We start from the raw sequence: 22,475 nt of genomic DNA on the forward strand, positions 1-22,475 counted from the left end.
AAAAAAAAAAGAGAGAATGAAACAGTTACAGGGACAAAGGGGAGCATCTTACAAAGCACGTGTCATAGCATCTGAAACTGCTTCCAAGTTGTTTTCCTCATCACTAGTGACTTGATTTCATTTGATTCTAATACCATCTTGAATTAATTTATAACTTACATTTGCTACAGACAGTAAGAAATATATTCCCTCTATATTGTATTGTGTAAAGTTTCTAGAAAACCTATTACAAATATCAATCAAGTTTCTTTTTATAGTTGAACTGTTACTTTTGTATGCGTTTTTTTCCCAGTGTTTTACATCACAATGACTGAGTAAAAGTTTCCACCTTCCCTTGAATATATTTTTTTGTGACTTAACTGTGAGTCCATATGTTTAAACAAACAAATCCTAGTGCTACGCGTATTTTTTCTAATACTGACGCTTTATTATTTTTGGTCTTTGTAGAAAATGTTCCAGAAGAACTGCGAGAGCCATTTTACACAGACCAGTATGACCAGGAGCACATTAAACCACCTGTAGTTAACTTGCTGCTATCTGCAGAACTCTACTGTCGTGCTGGGAGCCTTATTCTGAAAAGTGATGCTGCAAAACCACTTTTAGGTCATGATGCTGTTATACAAGCTCTGGCACAAAAAGGCCTTTATGTCACTGACCAAGAAAAATTGGTGACTGAACGAGATCTTCAGAAAAAACCCATTCAGATGGTGAGTGACAAATTTTGGATGTTTATTATGTTCCTTATTGTGTGCTCCCAGTAACTGCATATCTGTTTCTTTTTAACATGCATGGCTTTGTTGAAATATTTTTCTCGAATGCTGTTAATTATAGGGGGGGCTTATGGTTGTTTTTGTTTCCATCTCCTCATAGCTGTGAATGTATATGTATTTTTTTTAGTGCTAGTGCTCGAAAACACCTATCATTCTGCTGAGTACAAATGTTACTTTTTTTAATATGACCGTGGCAGTGCTGACTGCCAGTGAGTATTTCTTGTTTGAAAAGTGGTTTGAACACAGACATTTTTTTTTCATCCTTACAGAAATTTCTGGTTAAAAACTTAATAGGAAAATAAGTTTGGTGATACAGGCAACTCAACCTAATAGCATTCAGTAGTCACCAGTTACATATTAAGTCATTGTAAAACACACAACAGCAGTATATTCTTTTGTAAAGACTTAATAATGCTTTCCACGTTTGCTAATTAAAGCATTGGTTCAACAGATGGATAATTCTATTACTAATCTACTAAGGCAATGGATTTTCCTCTTCAATTGGAGCTGAAGGAAAAAAATGTAGAAATGGTGGCTACGTATGGCTGGCCAGTCCTTTCCTTTAGATTGCATATGGAAGGATGCTCTGATAGAGTAATGTTTGGAGTGAGATATTTAAAAATAATTACACCTATTATTTAATATAGAAAACAGTATGAGACTATTAAGGCTGAGATGGCAACATCCATTCAAACACAGAATTCTACTCAAGTCTGTTCATTTGAAATCGCTCACTTTTTTTCAACATTTCAATAGAATTACTGTTTCTACTTTACTCAAGTGTTTGTGGCACAATCTGGTATTTTCAGGTTAAAGTGTATTGGACACAAGAGACAAAATGTCTAATAGAGAAAGGACTTGTGTAAGTTTTCTGTGATCCATTAGCTGAATTCAGATTTAAGCCTGTTTTTACCATCATCTTTTTTGTTTAAATCTATCCTCTGTAATTGGCTGACAACTGTTTTGAAGTCTTTTGATGCTTTTTATGGTCAGTAACATGTAGCTATTTCTAAAATGAAGGTGGGTGAAAATAGAGCAATGTTTTTATCATTAGCTCAGTAGCAGTGTTTATTGTGTTTATTTGTTGTAAGAAGACTAACCAGCATTTGGCAGAATATGACTGAAGGTAACCTTTCAGTTCATCAATTGTTATTAGTTGGTAAGTTGTGGGGGCTTTACAGAGGTCTGAAATTAACAACTAATTAGTAGCTTGAATGATCTCTTCCATGCAGTATTGCCTAGAAGTATTAGACCTCTTCATCTGCACGTTTTTTGGCTTTTTAGAAGTGACAGTAGTCAGTCTGTGATATTAAGACTGAACTCTACATCAGCTTTGTTTTTATTTTTTGATGGAAAATTCACTCCTTCTCAGAGAGTGCTTAACAGCTGAAGATACTAATATTTCAACATTAGTGTAATAAAACTAGTCAAAGCATTATTTCTTTACGTTTAAACAGTGAATCGGTTTGATTAATGAGTGCAGTTGACTTGAGACTTTGCCAGCCGCCTTTTTGGGATTCCTATCTCCCTTTAAAAAGGAGAGCTCAATGAAGAACAAATGGTGTCTCAGTGAAAGAAGCTGTGAATATCAAATAAAATGTCTGAAAACTTCATATAATTTCAGAATATTTGCAACAGTTGTCATGAGATGCTGCGTTAATATGGTCATGAAAGTAAAAGCATTCAGGAGATGAAGAAACAAACTTCCTGACTGCTCATGTTTTTATGTGACTTAATGCCATTCATTATTTCGGGATGAAGGTTTCTGACTTGTAATCAGGAGTTGATGACTCTTTTATTTGATCTGTTTCTAGAGCAATTGGAAGAGGCATCTCTTCTCAGAGCTGTCAGTTGCGATACATCACTATTCTCTAGCTTAGTTTGCAAGTGTTTAATTCAGTAATTTATGTTGCTTGAAATCCATTTCAGTGCCAATCTTTTATTTGCCTAGTGCTTGTGTGAATATTTGTGGCTTTCTCATATTGTTTAGGTGCAGTCCAGCAAGCAGTTACTCGCATGAGTCTTGTAACAGATATCTGTAGACATCTGTTCTGTCAGTTCTGCCTGGGTCACTTGTCCCCACCTTGGTGCTGACAACTAATCCTAGAACGATAGAATGGCTTGGGTTGGAAGGGACCCTAAAGATAGTTGAGTTCTAACACCCTGCCACATCAGGGACACCTCTCACTAGATCAGGTTGCCCAAAGACCCATCAAACCTGGTTTTGAATGCCTCCGGGGATGAGGTATCCACAGCTCCTCTGGACATCCTATGCCAGTGCTTCATCATCCTCACAGTAAATAATTTTTTCCTTGTGTTTGAACTAAGTCTATCCTCTCTTCTCTGATAGTCTGTTCCCAGCTTTCCTGTAGGCACTCTTTATTGTGAAGGTCTAAGTTGTCTCCCCAGAGCCTTCTCATCTCCAGGAAGAAAATCCCCAGCTCTCTCACAGGACGAGGGCCCTAGCTCTCTGATCAGTGAATCACATGAGAGAACTGATGCTGTTAGGCTGGCTCACAAGCAGCTGAGCAGAGGCCTTGTGATACGGAACAACAGAAAACCCAACTGGCTTGGGCAGGAGGGTACCCAAGTCTAACATGGTTGCTAGAAGAGAAATAGCTATGGGTAGTGGAGTCTCAATTTATTCTGAGCCCAAGAGTTTTGATTTGTTGTAACATAACAATGTCCCTAAGCAAGTTCCTAGCAGCAGAGCTATATCTTAATTGGGAATTATCAACCTTTTTCCTTGCTATGCAGTTTGTAAAGCTGACAGAATGATACACTATTTCTGGTCTTAAAATAATCCCCTTGATATCTTCTGATACCATTTCCTTAGTGTTCCATATGTCACAGTTTCTCTGAGTCTTGTATAGTAAGTTACATATCCTGTCGTAGAGCATGAAATGGTTTTTCAATTTTGTAGAACAGAAGATTTGTATGTGTAATTAACTCATGCATTCCTCACTTAGGCAGATTGTGTTAAACTGCGCTCAGTCTAATTCCAAGTAATTTAATAGGAAAATGCACGATAGTCTTTGTCTTGGTTAGCTTGTCTTCCTTGTAGGAAAGGAAAAAGATGGTGTTTGTTTGAGGACGCTTAGTGTTTTCTGCAGAGATGTATTGCATTTCTAGAGCTGAAAAAAGATGAACTATCTTAGCAGAATAGGAAAGGAAGTTGAAATATGGAATGGTTTCCTCTAGTTTGCTTTGCTTTTCATGTGTGTAGCTGCAGGCAACAGACTTGAAATTCCTTGTGCTGTGTTTGTAGCGAGGTGATGGCTGCGTGATGAATTCTGGTTTACTTCACGTGTAACCAGAATATTTCCTAAATCAGGCATGTCAAATTTTGGTCATCTTAATTGCCTACACAGCTATAATCTGGCCTTCTTCTAGGAAGTGCCTAACATAATGAGGACTTTATGAGGTGGATGTGTTTCATTCTTTAAGTGTTCAGGTAAGCATGGATGCTAGTTCACTTCTTAGTCATTGCTGATTTGACTGCATTGGCATCTAATTTGAGAAGCTGCGAGTTTTTGTGAGTATGTCTGTATATATGCACATACCTCCACACATGTGCATGTATGTAATTTATAAATATATTCATCTGTTTCTTCCAGTGGAATAAATTTGGGAGAGGCCCTCTTAGGAAACGAGCAGACAGTAACAGGAGCAAAAGGCTTTCCTTAAAGCCTCTCCTGTGTAGAGATAGGGAGGTCTATGTGGGGTCTGGTTTATTTCTGTTTCTTGGGTTTGTTTTTTTCCAGTTCAATGGAAAGCCAGGTTTTATTCTAGGCTTGTTCTGATTTAAGAAATTGTAATTTAAACTGTTCCTGAAAGACTGCATCTTGAGATAACATTATATATCACTTCTGTGGTATGTCTATTTCTGTTCTTTATGTATTGCAAGCCTTTCAAACTTTAATTCTGTGTGTATTTTTGTTAGGTCATATTTGATACGATCCTCCTGTTATCTTTATTCTTGGCAGGGGAGCAAAAGAACCAAGTAGCACGTTATAACTCCAGTTGGAGATTGATGTTGTTTTGGCTCTGCTACATTAGACTTTGGGGACTGCAAAAACAGTGGAATAGCTTGGAACTGAGACAATATTGAACCAAGAACTAGAGTGTTTGTGCTTCTGAAATCTCTACTCTGGTGCTGGGGGAAAAAAAGAATTACCTGATGCTTAGAAACTTTCTGAAAGCTAAGTTGCAAAAATGTGAGTAAAGCTATTTATTTCAGATGGCAGATTCAAATTAAATTAAACAAACAAACAAACAAAAAACCACGCACAGAAAAAACCCCAAACCAATGAACTGTTCTTTTAAGAAGGCACTTCTGCATCCAAACTTTGACAACTGTAGAAATTATCAATAGCTTAAGAATTCCTGTTGGTTCAAGTAGTTATGCAGTAATTTTTGTTTCCAGATGTAACATTCATAGATCACTGCTCGAGCCAAGATTACCTTTTATGTTTCCATACTGATTTTTTTCAATACCACATTTATTTCAAAAGCAAAACTGACCTAAATCTTCATATTAGATATGCACAAGGTGAGTAATTCATGCGTGAGGAAAAGAGGAAAAAATCTTTGTCATCTTACTATTTTCAGATACAGATATTAATGTTATGAATATATATACATATGCATATTCTTATAGGATCAAACCTGAGGAGGCTTTATCATAATTTTGATATTCAAATGATAGTGATCTTTCAGTTTTTCTCAAGTTGGAGGAAAGAATCAATAGATTTAGTGAGGAATTGAGAAACATTTTCCCTCCTCCAAATCCCTGTAATGAATTTCTGCTGCCTGGGAAAAAGAACAAAAAAAACAGTGTCTTGTCTGCAGCTTGCTTTTCTGTAGGGAAACTGAAGCTGTGTAGTTACCCAAGCTGTGCACTTCTCTACTGTTTCTGTCAGGACCAAGTCCAAATAAATTTCAAGGTTGGGACTGTATGGGAACTGTTGAGTCAGGGCCTGAAGCACTGATTGACCACCTGGGGAAAGGACCCGGTCAGCCCTGGGTGCACAGGTGAAGGCAATTCAGCTGTGTGACCCGAAGGAGTGGAGCCTGGCTGCACATGTCTTAGAGCTCATTTAAGGGCTGACTGCCAATGGGGAAGGATCTTTTTCTGGAGATCCCTCCTTGGTGAAGCTTTCCCCTGCGAACCTGGAATCTTCTGATACGGGTGAGCAATCTTCTTCCCTTCCTTTGCAGCATCTTTCTATTGTGCTGGTCCTTAAGTCATCACACCTTTGTTGTAACACCTTTCCCATCGTATCGGTCTGCCCAATTGCTATAGGGGATAGTAATGAAAAATGATTACTCGCTGGTTTTAAACTGATAATTATTAAAGGATGGAGGGAGAGAATGCAAACAGATGCAGTAATGTTACAGACTGCTACCAAACTTGCACCAAGAATATATCAGAATTCAATAACAAAGGCAGGAAAAAGGAAAATTAATATATGTGTGTGTATGCATGTATGTTTTAAAACATGCAATTTTTTTTAAAGGAAGCATATTTCTTGGGAACAAAAAGCATTTTTAAATATTTATTTCTTAAATAAAACTTAATGACTAGAAAAAGATTAGTACATAGTGTATATAAATACTGTCTCCAGGAAAATGTACTTAAATTTTTTTCTATGAATTTTCTATGAATAATGGTTTCAGTAAGAAAATATTTAAGAAAAAATGAGAAGCCTTTCACTAAGTAACTAAGTGTAGTGCAATCAAAGGGCATAATTCCTGAGTAAACGTGAACTTTGATTTGGGAAAATAACGTTGCAGAAAAAAGACATTTACCAGCTGGGCAGTGATGTTAAAGTTACATCCATGAGTAATTACTTTGGAAAATTACTCTCATTGATCAGGAAATACTTAAATTCTCCATATACCTGAAATTTATCATCCAAGATGTGCAGGGAATGAATGTCTCTAGTGAAACTCCAGCAATAAGTTCATAATAGCTGGTAGGATTAAAAATCTTTACCTTCTAAAAGCCAAGATGTAGTATGTGTAATGGATTTTTAATATAAAAAGTACTAGTCTATCATCTAAATTGTTTATCCATTTAGCTGCAAATTATTTTCTGTTTTGAAAATGTCTCTTGTGAGGAGGTCTGGCAATAATTCTCTTAGTAGTAGGGAGTAGAGGCAATTCCTGGGGCCTTAACCAGTTCAGCTATTCTGCTGTCTGCTGCTAAGTTGGTCATCACCTCTGAAGCGTGTGTGGAAGTAGAGAGGCACTCAGAGCTAGGATCTGCATCTTTTTGTGGCTAAGACAAGAGGCAATAAGCAGTTAACTCATCCTGCAATCCAGATTTCTGGTCTCTTACAGAGTGCATTCATTTGAAATGACAGCCCCTCTCACCAGAGGAATATTTATCCTTGATGAAGGACTCCGTCAGCTCGCCCAATTAGCTTGTCGCTACATGCTGCAGCCTCTGTGTTTTCATGCTGCAGAATTCCTTCAACTCTGCAAGGCAACAAGAAGTGTACTACACACTTCTCAGAGCGAAGGAGTAGCATGTGGCTCTGCCTTCAAGAATTTGTTTTCTGGTTTTAGGCATGATGTAACAAGTTTCCATTCCTGTGCAATTGTGAATTACTTGCTTGTTGAGGGCACGTAAGATGGCACACTCAACTTGAGCCAGTAGACATAATAATATGTAAGATAAAACAAAAGAGTTTAATGTTAACTGACTTGTGATACTGAGTGTCTTGCGTAACAGAATGTTTCACAAAAGAGTAAACAGTAAGCAAATGTAGTGATGAAGTAGAACCTGAACTTAGAACTGCTTTATATTCTTAGGTTTAGGCCTTCCAGAGTTTAAAGCACTGCACAGATCAGGTCAACTGTGGTTTTGGGCTGGGATAATATACAATAGAAATGTTCCATATTTTTTCTTGATTACTTCTGTAGACACTGAATTTCTTTGTACCGGTTCCTTACAGAGTTCTCATTTCCTTGATAAGGGTGATCCAGCACTTTTGCTGGTCTTGTGTCAGGTATTTGCACAACAGTAATTAAAGGGAGATGGTATATCTGTTTCACATAGTAAATCAGCATCCCAAAGACAGCCTAGTTACTGAGGACCTAAAGCACAAGTATTTTTTGGCACATTGGTGGTGTTATCTGCTACACTTTTCATGATGCTTATTCTGCTCATACCTTGGCTAAGAACTTAGTATCCCATTTATGCCATGCTCTTATGATGACTCATAGGCTGGGTTCTGCCATCTCTTACTGCTGTTTGTTTTTGAATTGTCTTACCGTTTTTTTCCGTTTCACGGAAATAGCAGCAGTGATTTTGGGGCTGTTTTAGAGTGTGCTTGTCTAGAATTGTCTAGAACCTCTTGTGTACAAAACCAGTGCAGACTGTAAATATGAGTTGTTGGGTGTTGTTTTATTTCCTTAATCTTCTGGGACTGAACAGTGTATTTAATCCAGGCCTGTTATTTTTCTGAGAGGTCTGTATGTCTGTTTATTTACTGTTAATGCTTTTTTCAGTGCTGTAGATAATTAGTTTGGGCTGTAGTCAGGTTGAGTCACTATTGTATCTCTCTGAGCTACTGTCAAAAGAAACTGCAGCTGAAATAAAATTTCATAGCTAGATTGTTCTGTGCTTATTTAGATCCATTGGCATCCTAGCCTATGAGTAGCTGAAAAGAAAAAGTTGTAGAGGACCATTACTTATTAGAGACTTCTTATGGGAGGTAACAGACATTAACTTTGATAAACAGATTTCAAAACTGATACCCTAAAAGATTGTAGGCCTTGGTAGGAATTAGCTCTAAGGAATCATGTAGATATTAATATCAGAAATTTGCAGAAGAATGAAGTGATCACAGCGTCCTTCGCAACACTGATAAGATTTGCATGAACCGCCTCCTGCCCAACTTGTGCGCTGTGTGGGGCAACTGACACAGAAGGCATCTGAGCTTCTGGTGTCAAGGTTGTCTTGACATCAGGTTGGCTTTGTCCTATAAAGTAGAAAGGTAGGAATTGTTTGCTGTCCCTTTCCAGGAACTCTAATGTTGGGATGATAGAAGTGCAACCTGCTTATTTTCATGTTTTTAATATCCCCAGTGAAAGACAGCAGAAAACTTTCTATATTTCTTGAGTTTTAATTTTCACTTTTATTTTTTATTTTTCCCCCTCTTGCATCCTAGATTTCAGCACGAAAGTCTGTGTAGGATTTTGGCCTCATTTGTGGTTCCAGCAATATATCTGATACTTAAAATTTCTATTAGTAAAAATCCTTCCATGTAAGATAATGAAATCTGATTGTTCTTCAGAACACGTTGTAGGATTCATTTTGGTTGAACAGAACTACTGGACAAAGTGTGTTATTTGTATTGCACTGAAAGAATGTTATCAAATCATCACGAGAGTCGTACTTTATGAAGGACTCATCTTAGATTTTTTTTTTTTTGCCAGAGGAAGGTCACTACTTCTGTAGTGACCAAATACCTTATGCTCATTCTGATGTGAAGTTGTGGTGATTGTTTTTTTTTTTTCTTGTATTAAGTGAGGAGAGATAATTGCAGCACATGTTGCTTCAATTAATATGTAGTAATACTAAAACCAAACTGCTGTAGTTGAAGTGATAACAGGAAATAAAAGCGAGGTATACCTGGAGAGAAGGTAATACTTCTTTCATGAAGAATTCAAGTAGTGCATTGGTTTGGGCTCTGTTTTGTTCACTTCCTTGCTCATTAGAAAATTGAATGCTGCTATGACTGAAAAAAGTAGTTGGTATTCTTCTGCCTTAGGCACTCTGAAGTCTTTAACCAAAAAGATTCTGATTGCATTCTTCTTCTGTGTTCCTTCTTAATTTGCTGTTTATGTCACACAAAGGGAAGGGGAAACAACGAAAACAGAAAAATCCAGAGCCTCACAAAGGAAAAGGGATAAAAGGAGAGACAAATAAAGAAAATTGTGAAGAACTTAAGCTTCTGAAGGATACCAGATTCCGTATGAGAAATGGTTTCTAAACTGGTTGGGAAGTATTTTAATTCATCTAGGAAGAAGTATTATTTTGTTAAACAGTTAAAATTATGTTCTCTGTTTTAGTGATGCTGCTGAAGTACTGCTTTTCAGCTTTTGGTTGCGAGTTTGCTGCTATGACCTTTCTTTGTCTCTTTCTTTATTAATAAACTTTTCACATATTTAGAAGTGTTAGAAATGTTCTTCTGTAACTAAGCTGCTTCTGAAAGAAAAATCTATGAATTGTTTTACAGACTACCTAGGAGATTTTTTCTTCATGGGTTTGTTTATATTATGTGAAGAGAAGACTTTGCTAATATGCTTCTGATGGATAGTAGAAAGCTAACGATCCTACATGTCTGTCGTATGCAGTTGGTTCGTTAGGAGCAGCCTTTCTTCCTATTATGGGAAATAGAGAGCCGCATTTAGCAGGAGGTACGGATCTGTCATGTAAACAGAAGGAGAGCCTCACTACCAGCTCAGTGCAGTACACAGACACGTGGTGAGGGCACAAAACCACATCGAATGCTGAAGGAATACAGAAATACATTTGGGACTCGCTGTAATGAAGCAACTGTTTTGATACAGTACAAAAGAATGCTGCTGATCTGCATTTAGTAATACACATGCAGGAACCTGGTAGTCTGTTCTTACTTACCTACTGTGATGACAGTGTGCTCTGTGCTGTTGTATTGTAACGTGAAAATCTTTGTTGCCTTTACCTTAGTTAACTTTTTCTTCTGCAGGATCAGCCTCTTATTGTGCTGTCTCTGTAAACATGGAGAACAGTTGATTCTGTCCCCTGAAAACTGGACCCAGGTTTTGATCTGGGACCTTTTTGAGGTTGTAGGGCTCAGCAGATACGGGATGCGTTTTACAGACTCTAGTATGCAGTGTTCTCTCTCTCTCTCTTCCTCTCTTTCTCTTTCACGCACACGCGCACACACTGCAGCTGATAGAGTGACACTGTATGCTCATATTCAGGTGCTTATGGGCTCTAATCTCAGTCACTTTCTTCTGACCAGCTACTTCACTGTTTTCCACTCTAAATTGTTGCAGAAGATAGGCATAGCTTCTTTTTTGTCACTTTTCTCCATTATATTATTTAGAAGTTGAATATGCTTAGATAAATACCACATGCTTTGGTGGAAAAAACTTGTGCTTGATTTTTGAAGGGCATGCAGTGAGGGGAAATAAACATTTATAAAGGCTTCCTATTCCGTTATGTAATAACAGTTCTGTAAAGTTGAATGATGAATTTGTGTTTTATGAAGGGCCGAATCATCTTCTGTAAGGAGCTCCACTCACTTTCAATAGTTTTGTTACATTGACACCTTTATTGCTGTATAGGGGAAAAAGATGCTGGGAAGACTGAGTGGAGTTATATCCTAATAGACAAAAGGAGAGCAATAGAATAGAAGCTGACAAAAGAAAGTTAAACTCACAGTTTGGAATAACTTTTTTTCTCTACTTCTCCCAGCTCCCCTTTAAAAAAAAAGAAAACAAACACAGCAGGTCTTACTTAGGAGTTTTCTGTAAAGGCATGTTTGTGTATATGAAGCAAAAAAATTATGTAAATATTCATAGAAAAGTTGTAATTCCAGTGTAATTCAGGATATCATTCTGACAGGAAGCTTCAAAACTTCTGTACTGCTAAATTACTTAAAGTGAAATTTATCTAATATATATATACTTGCAAATAATGAGAGTTTTCAAACTCCTTTTTTTTGTTGTTGTATTTTCCGCAATAGGAAGAAAGAGAAAACAATTCATAGTGCAGTGATGAGAAAGTAACATAAGACAGTGATGGAATTGATGAAGAGGGAAGTACAGATTCTAATGAAGAACTGCTAGAGCAGAAAACACTGATGCTGAAAGTCCTGCTCAGTTACTGAACTTGCTATCAGTTTTAGTGTAATAAACAAAAATTGTTACCATAAATAACTAATTCTGGTGTCTTTGAAGGTGTTATGGTGTCCTCAGGTGTAGTCTCCTGTGTTTTGGGGTTTTTTCTTTGTTTTTAATTACTGCCTTTAGTTGGAACCATAAATTGTATTTTCTTTAAGTCAGGGCACACATACACTACAAAACTCTAAAGTACTGCGTACTTTTGGAAAAAGAGTGAATATTTCCATATGCCTCTGGGCATGGAGGGGTAATTTGTCTGATTTTTTTTCCAGAACATCCGGTGACTGAGAACTTCTGCTGCAGGCTACACATGGCTTGGTGTTATTGGCCTGTACTGGTTCTAGGGGAGGGAAATTGCTTGTTTGCTTTAACAAGATTTGATGTCTTAATGACTTAAACACAATGATGCTCTTATCATACATATAGCTGTATTGTCAATTACTTTAAGTTCTTTTTTTCAAGCAACTTTAAGCTTTTATTAAAGAAGAAAGCAACTTTATTATAAATACTGATTGGTTTTTTGTTTTCTATTGAGCTAAAGCAGAGTCTTCCATTTCACTGTGGCTTACGTGATTCTCTTCTCAGCTCTCCCTGTCCTGCTTGCTTTACTACTTTGATCTGTCCTCTTACTCAGTTACCTTTCCCACTGATTTTGCATTCCCTTCAAATCTGATCACTGAAAAGACTTTATTTCAGATTGCTGAGAAAACTAAATGGTAAAGAATGGTACGATAAGTCAACCCTGTGGTGTTTCTTTTCAAAGTTTGTGTATTCATACATCATTTAGGGTTTAGAGTTGAATTATCAGTTTAGCTGATCAGATTATAAAACTATTTCATGTTGCTAGCATTAAAAATTGTTTTTAATGAGAATGTATTAGCATCATCAGATACCCTACATTTTTCAGTTACGTTTGTAGCTGAGTTTTTGAAGTACTTACGTTCCATTCATTCATTTTGAATTAGTGTTAACTTATTTTAATAAATCAAGCTACTTTTTGACCTTGAAATGATTTTGCATGGGATCAGGGGGATACATGTCCTTGTAATTATCTGTGTTGTCTGCTGACTTTCTAAAAACATTCTTCCATTGTTTTTGTTTCTATTCTCTTGGAATGTCCCCAGTGTTCTTGCTGTTGCTGAAAGAATAACACAATATATGCAGAAAGATCCTCTTAAATTGTTTTGTGATTTGTTCTCTTGTACACTTTTTTGTTGCGTTATTTGCTCTAGTCTCAAGATGTACTCAAGATGTAGCTTATCCATGAAATTAGCAGTCTTTCAGATAGTCCAAAGGCTATTAATAATTAATACAGTCTTCAGAAGAGACAAAAATGTACAAGAGACTACTGGTCTTAGCAGAAGACAGACTAAGATCAGCTTATATATCTGTCTTTCATATTGCATTATTTACATCCCTGCTCCCCTGAAATTATTAGATGAAAATATTTTAGGACCACACACTGTGGCAATTAATCATGTATTAGTGCTGCACATTGTACCCAACTGAATTAACTATAAGTGACAGTGCAAGCCACTTAAGAAGAAGTTCCCTGGAAGCAGTAGCATGTGCAGCAGATGAATTGTGGGAAATCTAGTATTGAACAGCTGATAGAAATGGAAGGAATAAATACATACTTGATTGAACTAAAATGAGTGATGCTATGTGCTTCAGTTAAATGAGCTACCTTAGGCATAGCTTTATGTACCTGAACTTCATCGAGGAGTCATGATTAATGTCTTGTCTGTGCATTGATAAATAAACTTGCCTATCAGTAAAACACTCAGTATGAAAATAAGGTTATGCTTTTGAGACACATTGGTGACCATGCTTTAACATCTTAATTTAAATGTGCATCTCCTCTCAACTCTTTTGTCTTTCTTAACAAAATTCAGCTATAAAATGTCATTGTTACTAATATAATTTCCACCAGCTTAACATTGAATGTACTTAAGGAGGGCTACCTACGGAATTACTGGGGGTCTCTTTTGCATATGCAGTTCTTTTTAAAATATGGAATCTCTTCCAGAGTGGCCCAGCTAGAGGTCTTGTTAATCAGGCCACTGTTTGAATTCATCTCGCTTGAGTTGATCTCCTCAATCGGCAACACTACCAGCATCCAGTCATCTTTTTAAGGCTGAAGGTAAAACAGCAGCACAAAAGACTGCTGATGCTATTACATTCTCTGGAGTAAAAATTACCAGTTTCTCATTCTAATTACATCCTTTTTTCCTGTATGAAGGTCTTGGTTAATAACTATTATCGGACAATTATTATCTTAGCATCTTTATGAATAAATTGAAGTTCAAATCATGCAAGACTGATTTCCTAATATTTGAAAATGTATTACTTCTATTTCTTTGATTGTATTGTCCTTTTTATCTTATCCGAACTGTAATTTTCTGTATTTTCTTTGCAAATTATTTGATCTGGAAAAATGCCATTTTCCCGGTGTAACCATTGACTACATTTACCTTTAAGTTTTTCTGAAGATGTACATTACTGTCTTTTTTTTTATTCTTTGTATTCCTTCAGTATCTTTCCTAACTTGTCTTTCAAAACAATTTAAAATATGATCTGAATTTGCAAACTTAATTCAAGTCAAATGATATTTTGTTTCTCTCTATTGTTCCATTTATTGGATAGCCCATATCTATATTCTCCTGGTTATCTTACCAATTCTTTCCTGTACAAGTTTTTACAAGTGTATTGGAAATAGCTGTTAGACTGGATGAAGGAGAATCAAATTTACTCATCTGCCAAAAGGAAGACTGAAATGCTTGCCAAATAACTGAATTCTGATGAGCTGTCAGCCTGGTCAGCGTATTGAGAACAGCTCAAAAAAAGACCAGCAGGATTCAGGTTTGAGGAAAAATGGGAGAGATTAGATGGCTCAAGATGAGAACTGGGTGGATTTGGAATGAGGGCTGAGTGGGAGGGGAAGAGAAGTTACTGCTGAGTAGAATGCATCCATCCACGAAGCTCTATTGTCATAGAGCAACGTAACGTCTCTTTCCTCCTTTTTGTTACCAGAAGATAAGTAGAGTTGAGTGCTTGGAGATGCTTGTTGAAAGTGCTTAGTTAAGTTATCGAAAAGGTGTCTATGTGCACCAACCCCAATAAAGTAGAGATGTCCAGATCTGTGTGTAGGCATGTTGTGATAATGCATGTTGCCAGAAATATGTTTTCCAAAAGGATGATAAATAATTTTCTCTTACAATGCAACTCCCACCTCTCCTTCTCTGTCCTTCTTACACTGACATTTGTGTAGATGGTGCTTTACAGTTTAAAGTAATACATGATAAGTCTGCTGGTGACGAGGCATAGCGTTATCGCTTGCCGTGTTATCATAGTTTTTTGGACAAAGTAATGGTTTGTGATTAAAAAGGGAAGTTGGAATATATTAAAGGAAATCACATGGTTAAGCACTTATTTTTTTCTATTTCTTTAATGGTTTTCTAGTCATGCATTGAACTGATAGTATAATGCTAGTAACTGGTATCAGTACAACTAAGTCTGCATGGAAATCGGTGATAAAATATGAAAACAAAGATTGACTTTGAGAACAGACAAGGTGAAAATGAATTCTGTGGTGCACAGCTCAGTGGGATGCCTTTCTTTGAGAAGTGTTGGATTGCTGCCCTCTGTAAATGGGAGAGGGAGAGGAGTGTGTGGTTGTCTCTTTTTTTTTTATTTTTTTTCCAATTTCACTTGATATTCAGCAAAATACAGGATCTACAGAACGAGGAATTTGTTTTTTTTTTTTGACAAATCTGGCATTGAAATGTCTTCAGGACTTTGTCTTGTTGTACTGCCAGCAATATTGTAAGTCAAATAGTAAGAGAGGATGGTTACAACTTAAGTTTGTCTAAGCCAGTATTTGATTAGAATAGCAGGCCTTTGTGCCTTCTGTTCACTGAATAACTGTAACTCCCGGGTGGGTTATTTGTTTAGCACATCAGAGGTTTTCAGAGAATTTCATCTTTAAGTATTGCTTGAGTCTGCTAAATGTTCAGGCATCTATAATGTGCAAGTATTGTAAGAACTTTCTTTAACATAATTGTTTACTGATTTATATTTTATTGTATGTTTTGAATGATCAAATAGACTACATGATAGTCATGTGTATTGCCTGTTAACTGTGACTAAGAAATGTACTGTGATATTTCCTCTTGATTGAGAATTATATATCACTTTGTAATGGTGTCCATATCATGTTGTACTATCGCAGTACTGACTTTCAGGTTTGGACCTCCCTGTGCAGATGGTCAGCTTTCTAGGTTTAATGGAGTTTTCCTTTGGGTACTCAGGTAATAAAAGTTACAGTTATTGCCTTTTATTCTAATGTACGGTAATTTAAGCTATTGTCTTTTTTCCAAAATTTTCAATAATGTACCTCATGAGTAAATCAGACAAACTTCCAGTAGTCACATCTTTCCATTTAGGGGTTATAGGATATGAATATTTGTAAAGAAAGAACTGATGCCAGTTTACAGCTTAATTGAGGAGGTTAGGAAAAGAGAACACAAGCAGACTAAAAGTACAGAGCACAGTAAGGCAGTCAGAAATTAAGAGCAATAAAGGAAAAAGAGATTCCTATGTTGTTTTTATTTAGTCCCATTAAAAAAAAAAGCACAAAAAAAAACCATCAGTGAGGTTCTTATAGCAGTATCTCTCCAGAGTTTTTGGCCTATCTTTCATGTCATTCCTCAGCGGTCTGATTATTTACCGCACCTTGTTATCCACCCTTTCCAAATAAAATTGTTGAGTTCTCCCAAACCAGAGAAGACTTTGTTGTGTGACTGTGCCAAGTTGCCCCGACAAACCAGTGTAGCTCATTGAGTTGCCTGACTCTTGCCTGAAGTCACATCCTTTTAAACTCCCAACTCTTGTACTTGTTTTCTGCAGTAGGCCTACACTGGTCTCTCCACTGCAGTATGGTGTACTGCCACTTCCCTCTCTTCTTCCCTGTTCTCTTTTTCCCACTTAAAAAATGTGATTTAATAGCTGAGGTGAGGCATCAGTTTATGCTGTTGAAGCATGGGATCATTCATTTTGCTGAAGCCAAGAATTTACCATCACATGAAGCACTTCTATGGTTTCTGGATGGTATGTGCTCTGACATCTCTTGTGCTTTTAGCAGAGGTTTCCAATAATGCTACTGGTAAGTACTGCTATTCTTGAAAGTGCAGCCAATGCATACTTGCATTCCAGTAATAGATATCTTAAGTCACTGAAAAATACTATTTTGCAAATTAAGGTGTAGGGTTTACCATTTTTCATGGTTTCTGTATTTTGTTCTTCTGTTCAGCTGTTTTCTTTGTTTTGCTTCATGTGTGTCCCAGTCTCTTACTCAGCTTGCCTTGGCTGGGGACAAAAGGAGAAGTGATGTTTTGGAGCGGAAGTAGTTGTCTACTACCATGTGAACATGTCATTACTGCAACCAACTTCATCATTTTGAGAGGTACTAATTGTGCAGTGCCTCCTAGAATAACTTTATGAGCTGAAAAGACATGAGGAATAGGAATGTGATAGTAAGTTTTACTGTTTTAATAGACACATGAATCACCAATTATTCCATTAGCTGATGGAGGTGGAGGAGAGACTTCTCTAATTCTTCTTCATGCCCTAAAAAATATCACGTTACAAACAAATAATTGTGATGTATGAGACCAGGCATCTTGGTTACCGATTAACTGAGGAATACTGTATGGTTTGTAGTGGACTTCTGTCGTTTTTCTTTGGAGAAAAAAGCATTCTAGAGTTTTGTGTGGGAATCCCAAACTAATTATCCTTTTTGGTTTTAAAAAGCCTTGCCAGGAAGAAAATAAACTTCCTGAGGAGAGTGTTCTACTTATTTTTTCATGCCTTTGCTAAATTAACTTCTAAGAAGAAAAGCTTTAGTTACTTTTTCATTGAACTACCTATTTTTGTGACAAGCAGAGAAACATGCAATCACCTTACTAATACACAGCTTAAATTCCACATCATTTCCCAAGTGGAGAGATTCTTGACAACAGAAGCATATGTCCGTAGGATGTTAGAGGCTATCCAAGATCAATCTTCAGAGTTTGTGAGTTTAAAGTCTGGATTAACCTAACAGGTGGAAAGGCTTTTGGATACATTTATCTAAACAGCCCTGTACACCTTCCCCACATATGCTTTAACTTCAACTGTGCACCATTTCCTTGCTTAGCAGCCACTGTTACAGCTGGCCTGTCACAACCCCTTAATTGCTGGATGAAAAAATGTTGTTCAGCTGTCTAATTTAGTAATGCTATTAGTCAGCAGCTTGATACCTGTGAGTCTTTACTACAGTAACAGCTATGGGAAGCAGGTTTCTTGTGATCAGTGTGATTTTCTGTGTCTGTTTTAATTTCTTTAATGCTGCTGATAGAATTCATTCAAGTAGGAGACTGGGAAATTTTTTATAACCTTAGCTGTTATTTTAAAAGAAGATCTTTGACAAGGTCGGTTTCTCTCATGTTTTACTATTCTGTACTATGGACTACATGTGGTATTTCTACAATCCTTTGAGGACAAATAATTGCTCTTAATGTAATTACCATTACAGTAATGGGTATGATGACCTTATTTCTCTGCCCTTATGTTTAATAAACACCAAGGAAATTATGGTGAACCTGTTCATATGAAATTCAGGAAGATTACTTATTATGTTTTTGTATAAAAATCAAAGCTAGTATTTTCTCTTTTTGAGGACAGCATGCTGGAATGACAAGACGTAATATTTTGATTTAATCAGTATTCTCCTTCAATAAGGAAAGATATGCTAAGAAATATTCTTATGTTCCTGACCTAAAAGAAGGTTTTTGTACGTGAACTATACGGAAATTGCTGCAACAGTTCTTAGATTCTCCAGCAGCAGCTTTATACAGATACAGTGGTATGACATGAAGTGAGGTTCTCCCAAGCTTTTGAATGCTTACATTTCAAAGGCAGTTAGCACAACATTGACTTTTTGTCTAAGGTGCTTAAAGATGCCCGTGCATATCCCCAGTAAACAGCAAAAATATACATTTAAACCAATAAGGATGGCCACCTCAAAAATGAAGGTGAGTGTTTTTCAAAAGAATAAAACATTTGAAAATCCTTCATAACTGAAAGTTCTTCCTAAAAGTCTTCACTCAGTAACTGAAGTTTTTTTTTTTTCCCCGCTATTGTATTTTGGCAAGAGTTGCACACACAAGTTTCAGTTGGGAGGTGTGTTTCCTGAGGAAACTGAGTAGAATGCAAAAGCTAAAATCTTACCTTGCGAGATTACAGTTCCAGAACTGTGCATATGAAACCGTATCACCATAATGTTAGGAAATGAAACATTTAAAAAATTGCGTGTAAAGGTGTAAGTAAAAAAACAGAATGGAGATGACAAATCCTTTTTGGACAAATGTAGGGATGTGTTACACTGGTCTCCACACACAGATTAGAGCTTGCTTCCCCCTTTTCAAAGAGCATCCTGTTTGTATTCCTACTTCGCATGTCGTCTTATAAAACCTTAGGTTTTTTATGATGGGCTGAATTATGCTGCATTGGAGAGTGCATTGCTTATGCTTGCATTAGAGAAGTTGCTGATTTATACTATAAAAAAGACAGCAGTGTGGCACCTTGTAGAGTTCGTTTGTGCTTTGGGTGACTTGCAAGTGTTTGTTTTTTAGCAACAATACTGGATTTTAATTCCACTGACTTTGGCCCTATTGAGTCCTTTTTTTTTTTTGCATTGAGAAATGAGGGAACCAAAACTAATTTCCTCTTCTTTTGTAGTGAAGCAAGTGTTGTGTATTTACCATAAATAAATAAATGAAAACAAACAACACCAATTTAAATAATGACATTGAGAATTCAGATTTGTATTCTCTTGCTGAAGGAGAAGAGCTACATAGTCTTTCTGTACATTTTAATTGAACCACTTATTTTTCACGAAGCTGGGACTTTGTACTGAGAAGAAACCAGCTAACTTTGAGATGATGGAAGGCATTAAGTGGTTACTCAAAGAGCTTGTGGATTCTCCATCCCTATTGATAACAATAATGTAGCTGCTGAAGCCCCTGAGAAATATGAGCTATTTGGAACTGTTATGAAAAGGACATTGGTCTGAATGACAGCCAGCAGTCACTTCCAACTAAAGCTTTTCTATGATTCAAAGTGTCCTTTCAAATATTATTTCAGTTCTGCTACAGCAAACTGCAGATTATGACCCACGTTATCTCAAACTGATTATCATCCTAAACTGCAGTGTGTAATCATCTTTTCAATATCTGTTGTGTCAGACATAGTAATTGATCAAATCAGTGCATCATATTATTCATCAGTGCAATTAAAACATGATTTTTCTCTTATTTTCAATAGTACCCTGCATGCTTGTTTTTAGAACTTCATTTGTCAGAACCCAAGACCACAGGGCAGTAGAAAAAGATGTTAAGTGCTGAGAATTACATAAAGTTTCATCCCATGTATTACTTTAGGCTGCTGATCTTAATAAATTAGGTATAATATAATGGTGTGACTTACACCAGATGGGTATTTGATATTCAGGCTGTACTTAGACTTTTGTGAGATAGTGGGAGTAGCAAAGTAGTTTCATATTAAGGAAGTTTCATATTAAGGAAGAAGCAAAACAAAATGCTATGGATCAGAAAGCATGTTATATCAGTTATCTGAGTAACAAGAACTGTAATTTAAAAAGTTACTATCAACAGTTCACAATGAATTAATTAAAAGTCTGGGTTGCAAGGTTTCAAAACTGTGTTGGAATTCCACGATAGCTGTGGGTGGTGTTATCAGTGAAACACACAGCACCTCACACTGTGCTGTGGCTGGGCTAAGTCAAGCATGGTGGAAGACAGGGCTGCACTGACATTTCCGTGAAGTAGTATGCTAGCCATACATCTAAGTTGATTCTGGGACCTCAGCCTTTTCTCTCTGTCCCTTATTGGCTTACATACTTGTAGCACACCACCCAAATGTGAACTCTTCACCCTACTTTCTGTAGCACCCAATTGCTCCTCCATCCCCGTGCTGAAGTGGTAGTTCTCCAGTGTTCCTAAGGCTATATTCCTGAAGCAGATGTTCTGAGGTGAACAGGCTTGGGTGCTCCCTGTGGACAAATACCTCTGGAGGTGTTTTGCTGAGTTGCCAGGGAAGTTAAACTACTGCCTTCAATGTCATTACTATGCTGGTATGAGTGAGTCAGGAAGAAGGAACTACTAATTTGTATATGGTGTACTTGGTTTGCAACCAGAGCCAGTCCTGTTTCCCTTTTTCCCAACTCCTGTATTCTGCAAAGATTGATGGTGATTGTTGTGAAACAAGAAGTCCAGATGGTATTTTGTATTACTACCATTTCATTTAAACCAAAATGTCTAGAGCATAAGAACCAGCAAACAATGCACACATGCAACAAAATAGAAATTGTTTACATGATTTTTGTTTCAGGTTGCTCTGGGAAGGATTTGACAGTGTGATCTAGCAGAATTTTGAATGATCATTTTTAAAAGCGTTAGGGAAATTTAAAGCTAGTGCTATTTATTCTTCTACACATGTATAATTTTGCCTAGTTATCAGTCATTCTGCATTAATTTCTCATTTTAGTTTAACTGATATAATTGCAAATTTTGTTTGGTTTGTTTGAAAAATGAGTGCTTGATGTGAAGACACTCAAGTGCTGATTGCTGGAGTATTCTTGATGTCTGAACGTATATTTATTAAATAGTACAAAAATATAAAATAGGACAAAATAAAAATAGTAAAATAACAGTCATTTGCTGGTTCATGATTCCAGTGCTTATAGCGTAGGTTTTCTTCACTATGAAGAGGTGTGGAGGGGTCAAAGGGCCAAGTCCTACCTGGTTATGTAATTTGAAAAGACTTCTGGAATCTGCTAAGGATTTAATTTGGATTGAGTCAATAGATGAAATCATTAAATTCCATGAGAAGTATAATGAAGAAACCTTAAGCAGAAGAGCGTGTTACCAAAATGCTTAACTCAGCAAGTTTATATACTTAATAATTCCATTTTTAGAAATATTTCCCATGTCAAATGTGTATAGTCAGTCAAATAATGTTTTTGTACATTCTTGGAACCGATTACTAAATGTAAAAATTTAACCAAATATAGAGGGTTATGATAAGTAAGGAGAAAAACCATTACCTTGTAGAACCTGTTAGGACGTGTTTAACGTGACACTGTAATACCTGTTCTTGCTAACCAAGCATCTTGCAGGATGTAAGTGCTTCATGGAAGTGCCGTGAGGTAATGCAACTTGATTGTCGCTTTGCAGGACAAGAATAACGAGAAAATTGGGGTTATTTTGGAATTGTGCTAGGGATGAGTATTGCATGAGGCAAAAGAAGAATTAAGGCCAAAATTTGTCAAATGCCAGAACTGAATACTTCTGACTGTTCTGTTTTGTTGACCAAAACATTTTAAGCTTGCGTTTCACTCATTAAGCGTAGTGGATTGATTTGAGACTTGTGTTATTTAAGTGAAGGTCTTTTGTGGAAAGGTGCCTGGGAATTCAAGATACCACAAACCTTGTTCATTGAGTGCTGAAGAAAACAGAATTCAGAGCTCTGGGTTAATGCGGTGCTTGAGGACATCACTACTGTGTTTTTAACACAACTGTTTGCTGCTGCTGTTGTCCTGTGTTTAATCCCACATTTGCTCGCTATTCTGTCTCTTACTGTGTCTGCCAGCCACCTGGTATTATTGTCTTTTCTCGTTAAGTATGTGTCCTGTGGTGTTCATTCTGCATGGTCCATTTATTGGAGCAGTTAGAAATTCAG

At 36.7% G+C, this 22,475-nt stretch overlaps 1 protein-coding gene across 2 annotated transcripts in view; it reads left to right on the top strand.

Annotated features, from left to right (window-relative positions):
- Positions 1-356: 356 nt before the first annotated feature.
- The window catches only part of LOC104912372 (calmodulin-regulated spectrin-associated protein 2-like), a 40,828-nt gene continuing 18,709 nt past the window's right edge, over positions 357-22,475 (top strand). For both annotated transcript variants that reach the window (XM_019618513.2, XM_019618514.2), the window contains exon 1: positions 357-707. In XM_019618513.2, the coding sequence (XP_019474058.1) occupies positions 372-707 (336 nt within the window). In that variant the 5' untranslated portion in view covers positions 357-371. The remainder of the gene's footprint in view (positions 708-22,475) is intronic.

This window comes from Meleagris gallopavo, chromosome 10 (genome assembly GCF_000146605.3).
Source record: "Meleagris gallopavo isolate NT-WF06-2002-E0010 breed Aviagen turkey brand Nicholas breeding stock chromosome 10, Turkey_5.1, whole genome shotgun sequence".
In the NCBI taxonomy this organism is placed as follows: domain Eukaryota; kingdom Metazoa; phylum Chordata; class Aves; order Galliformes; family Phasianidae; genus Meleagris; species Meleagris gallopavo.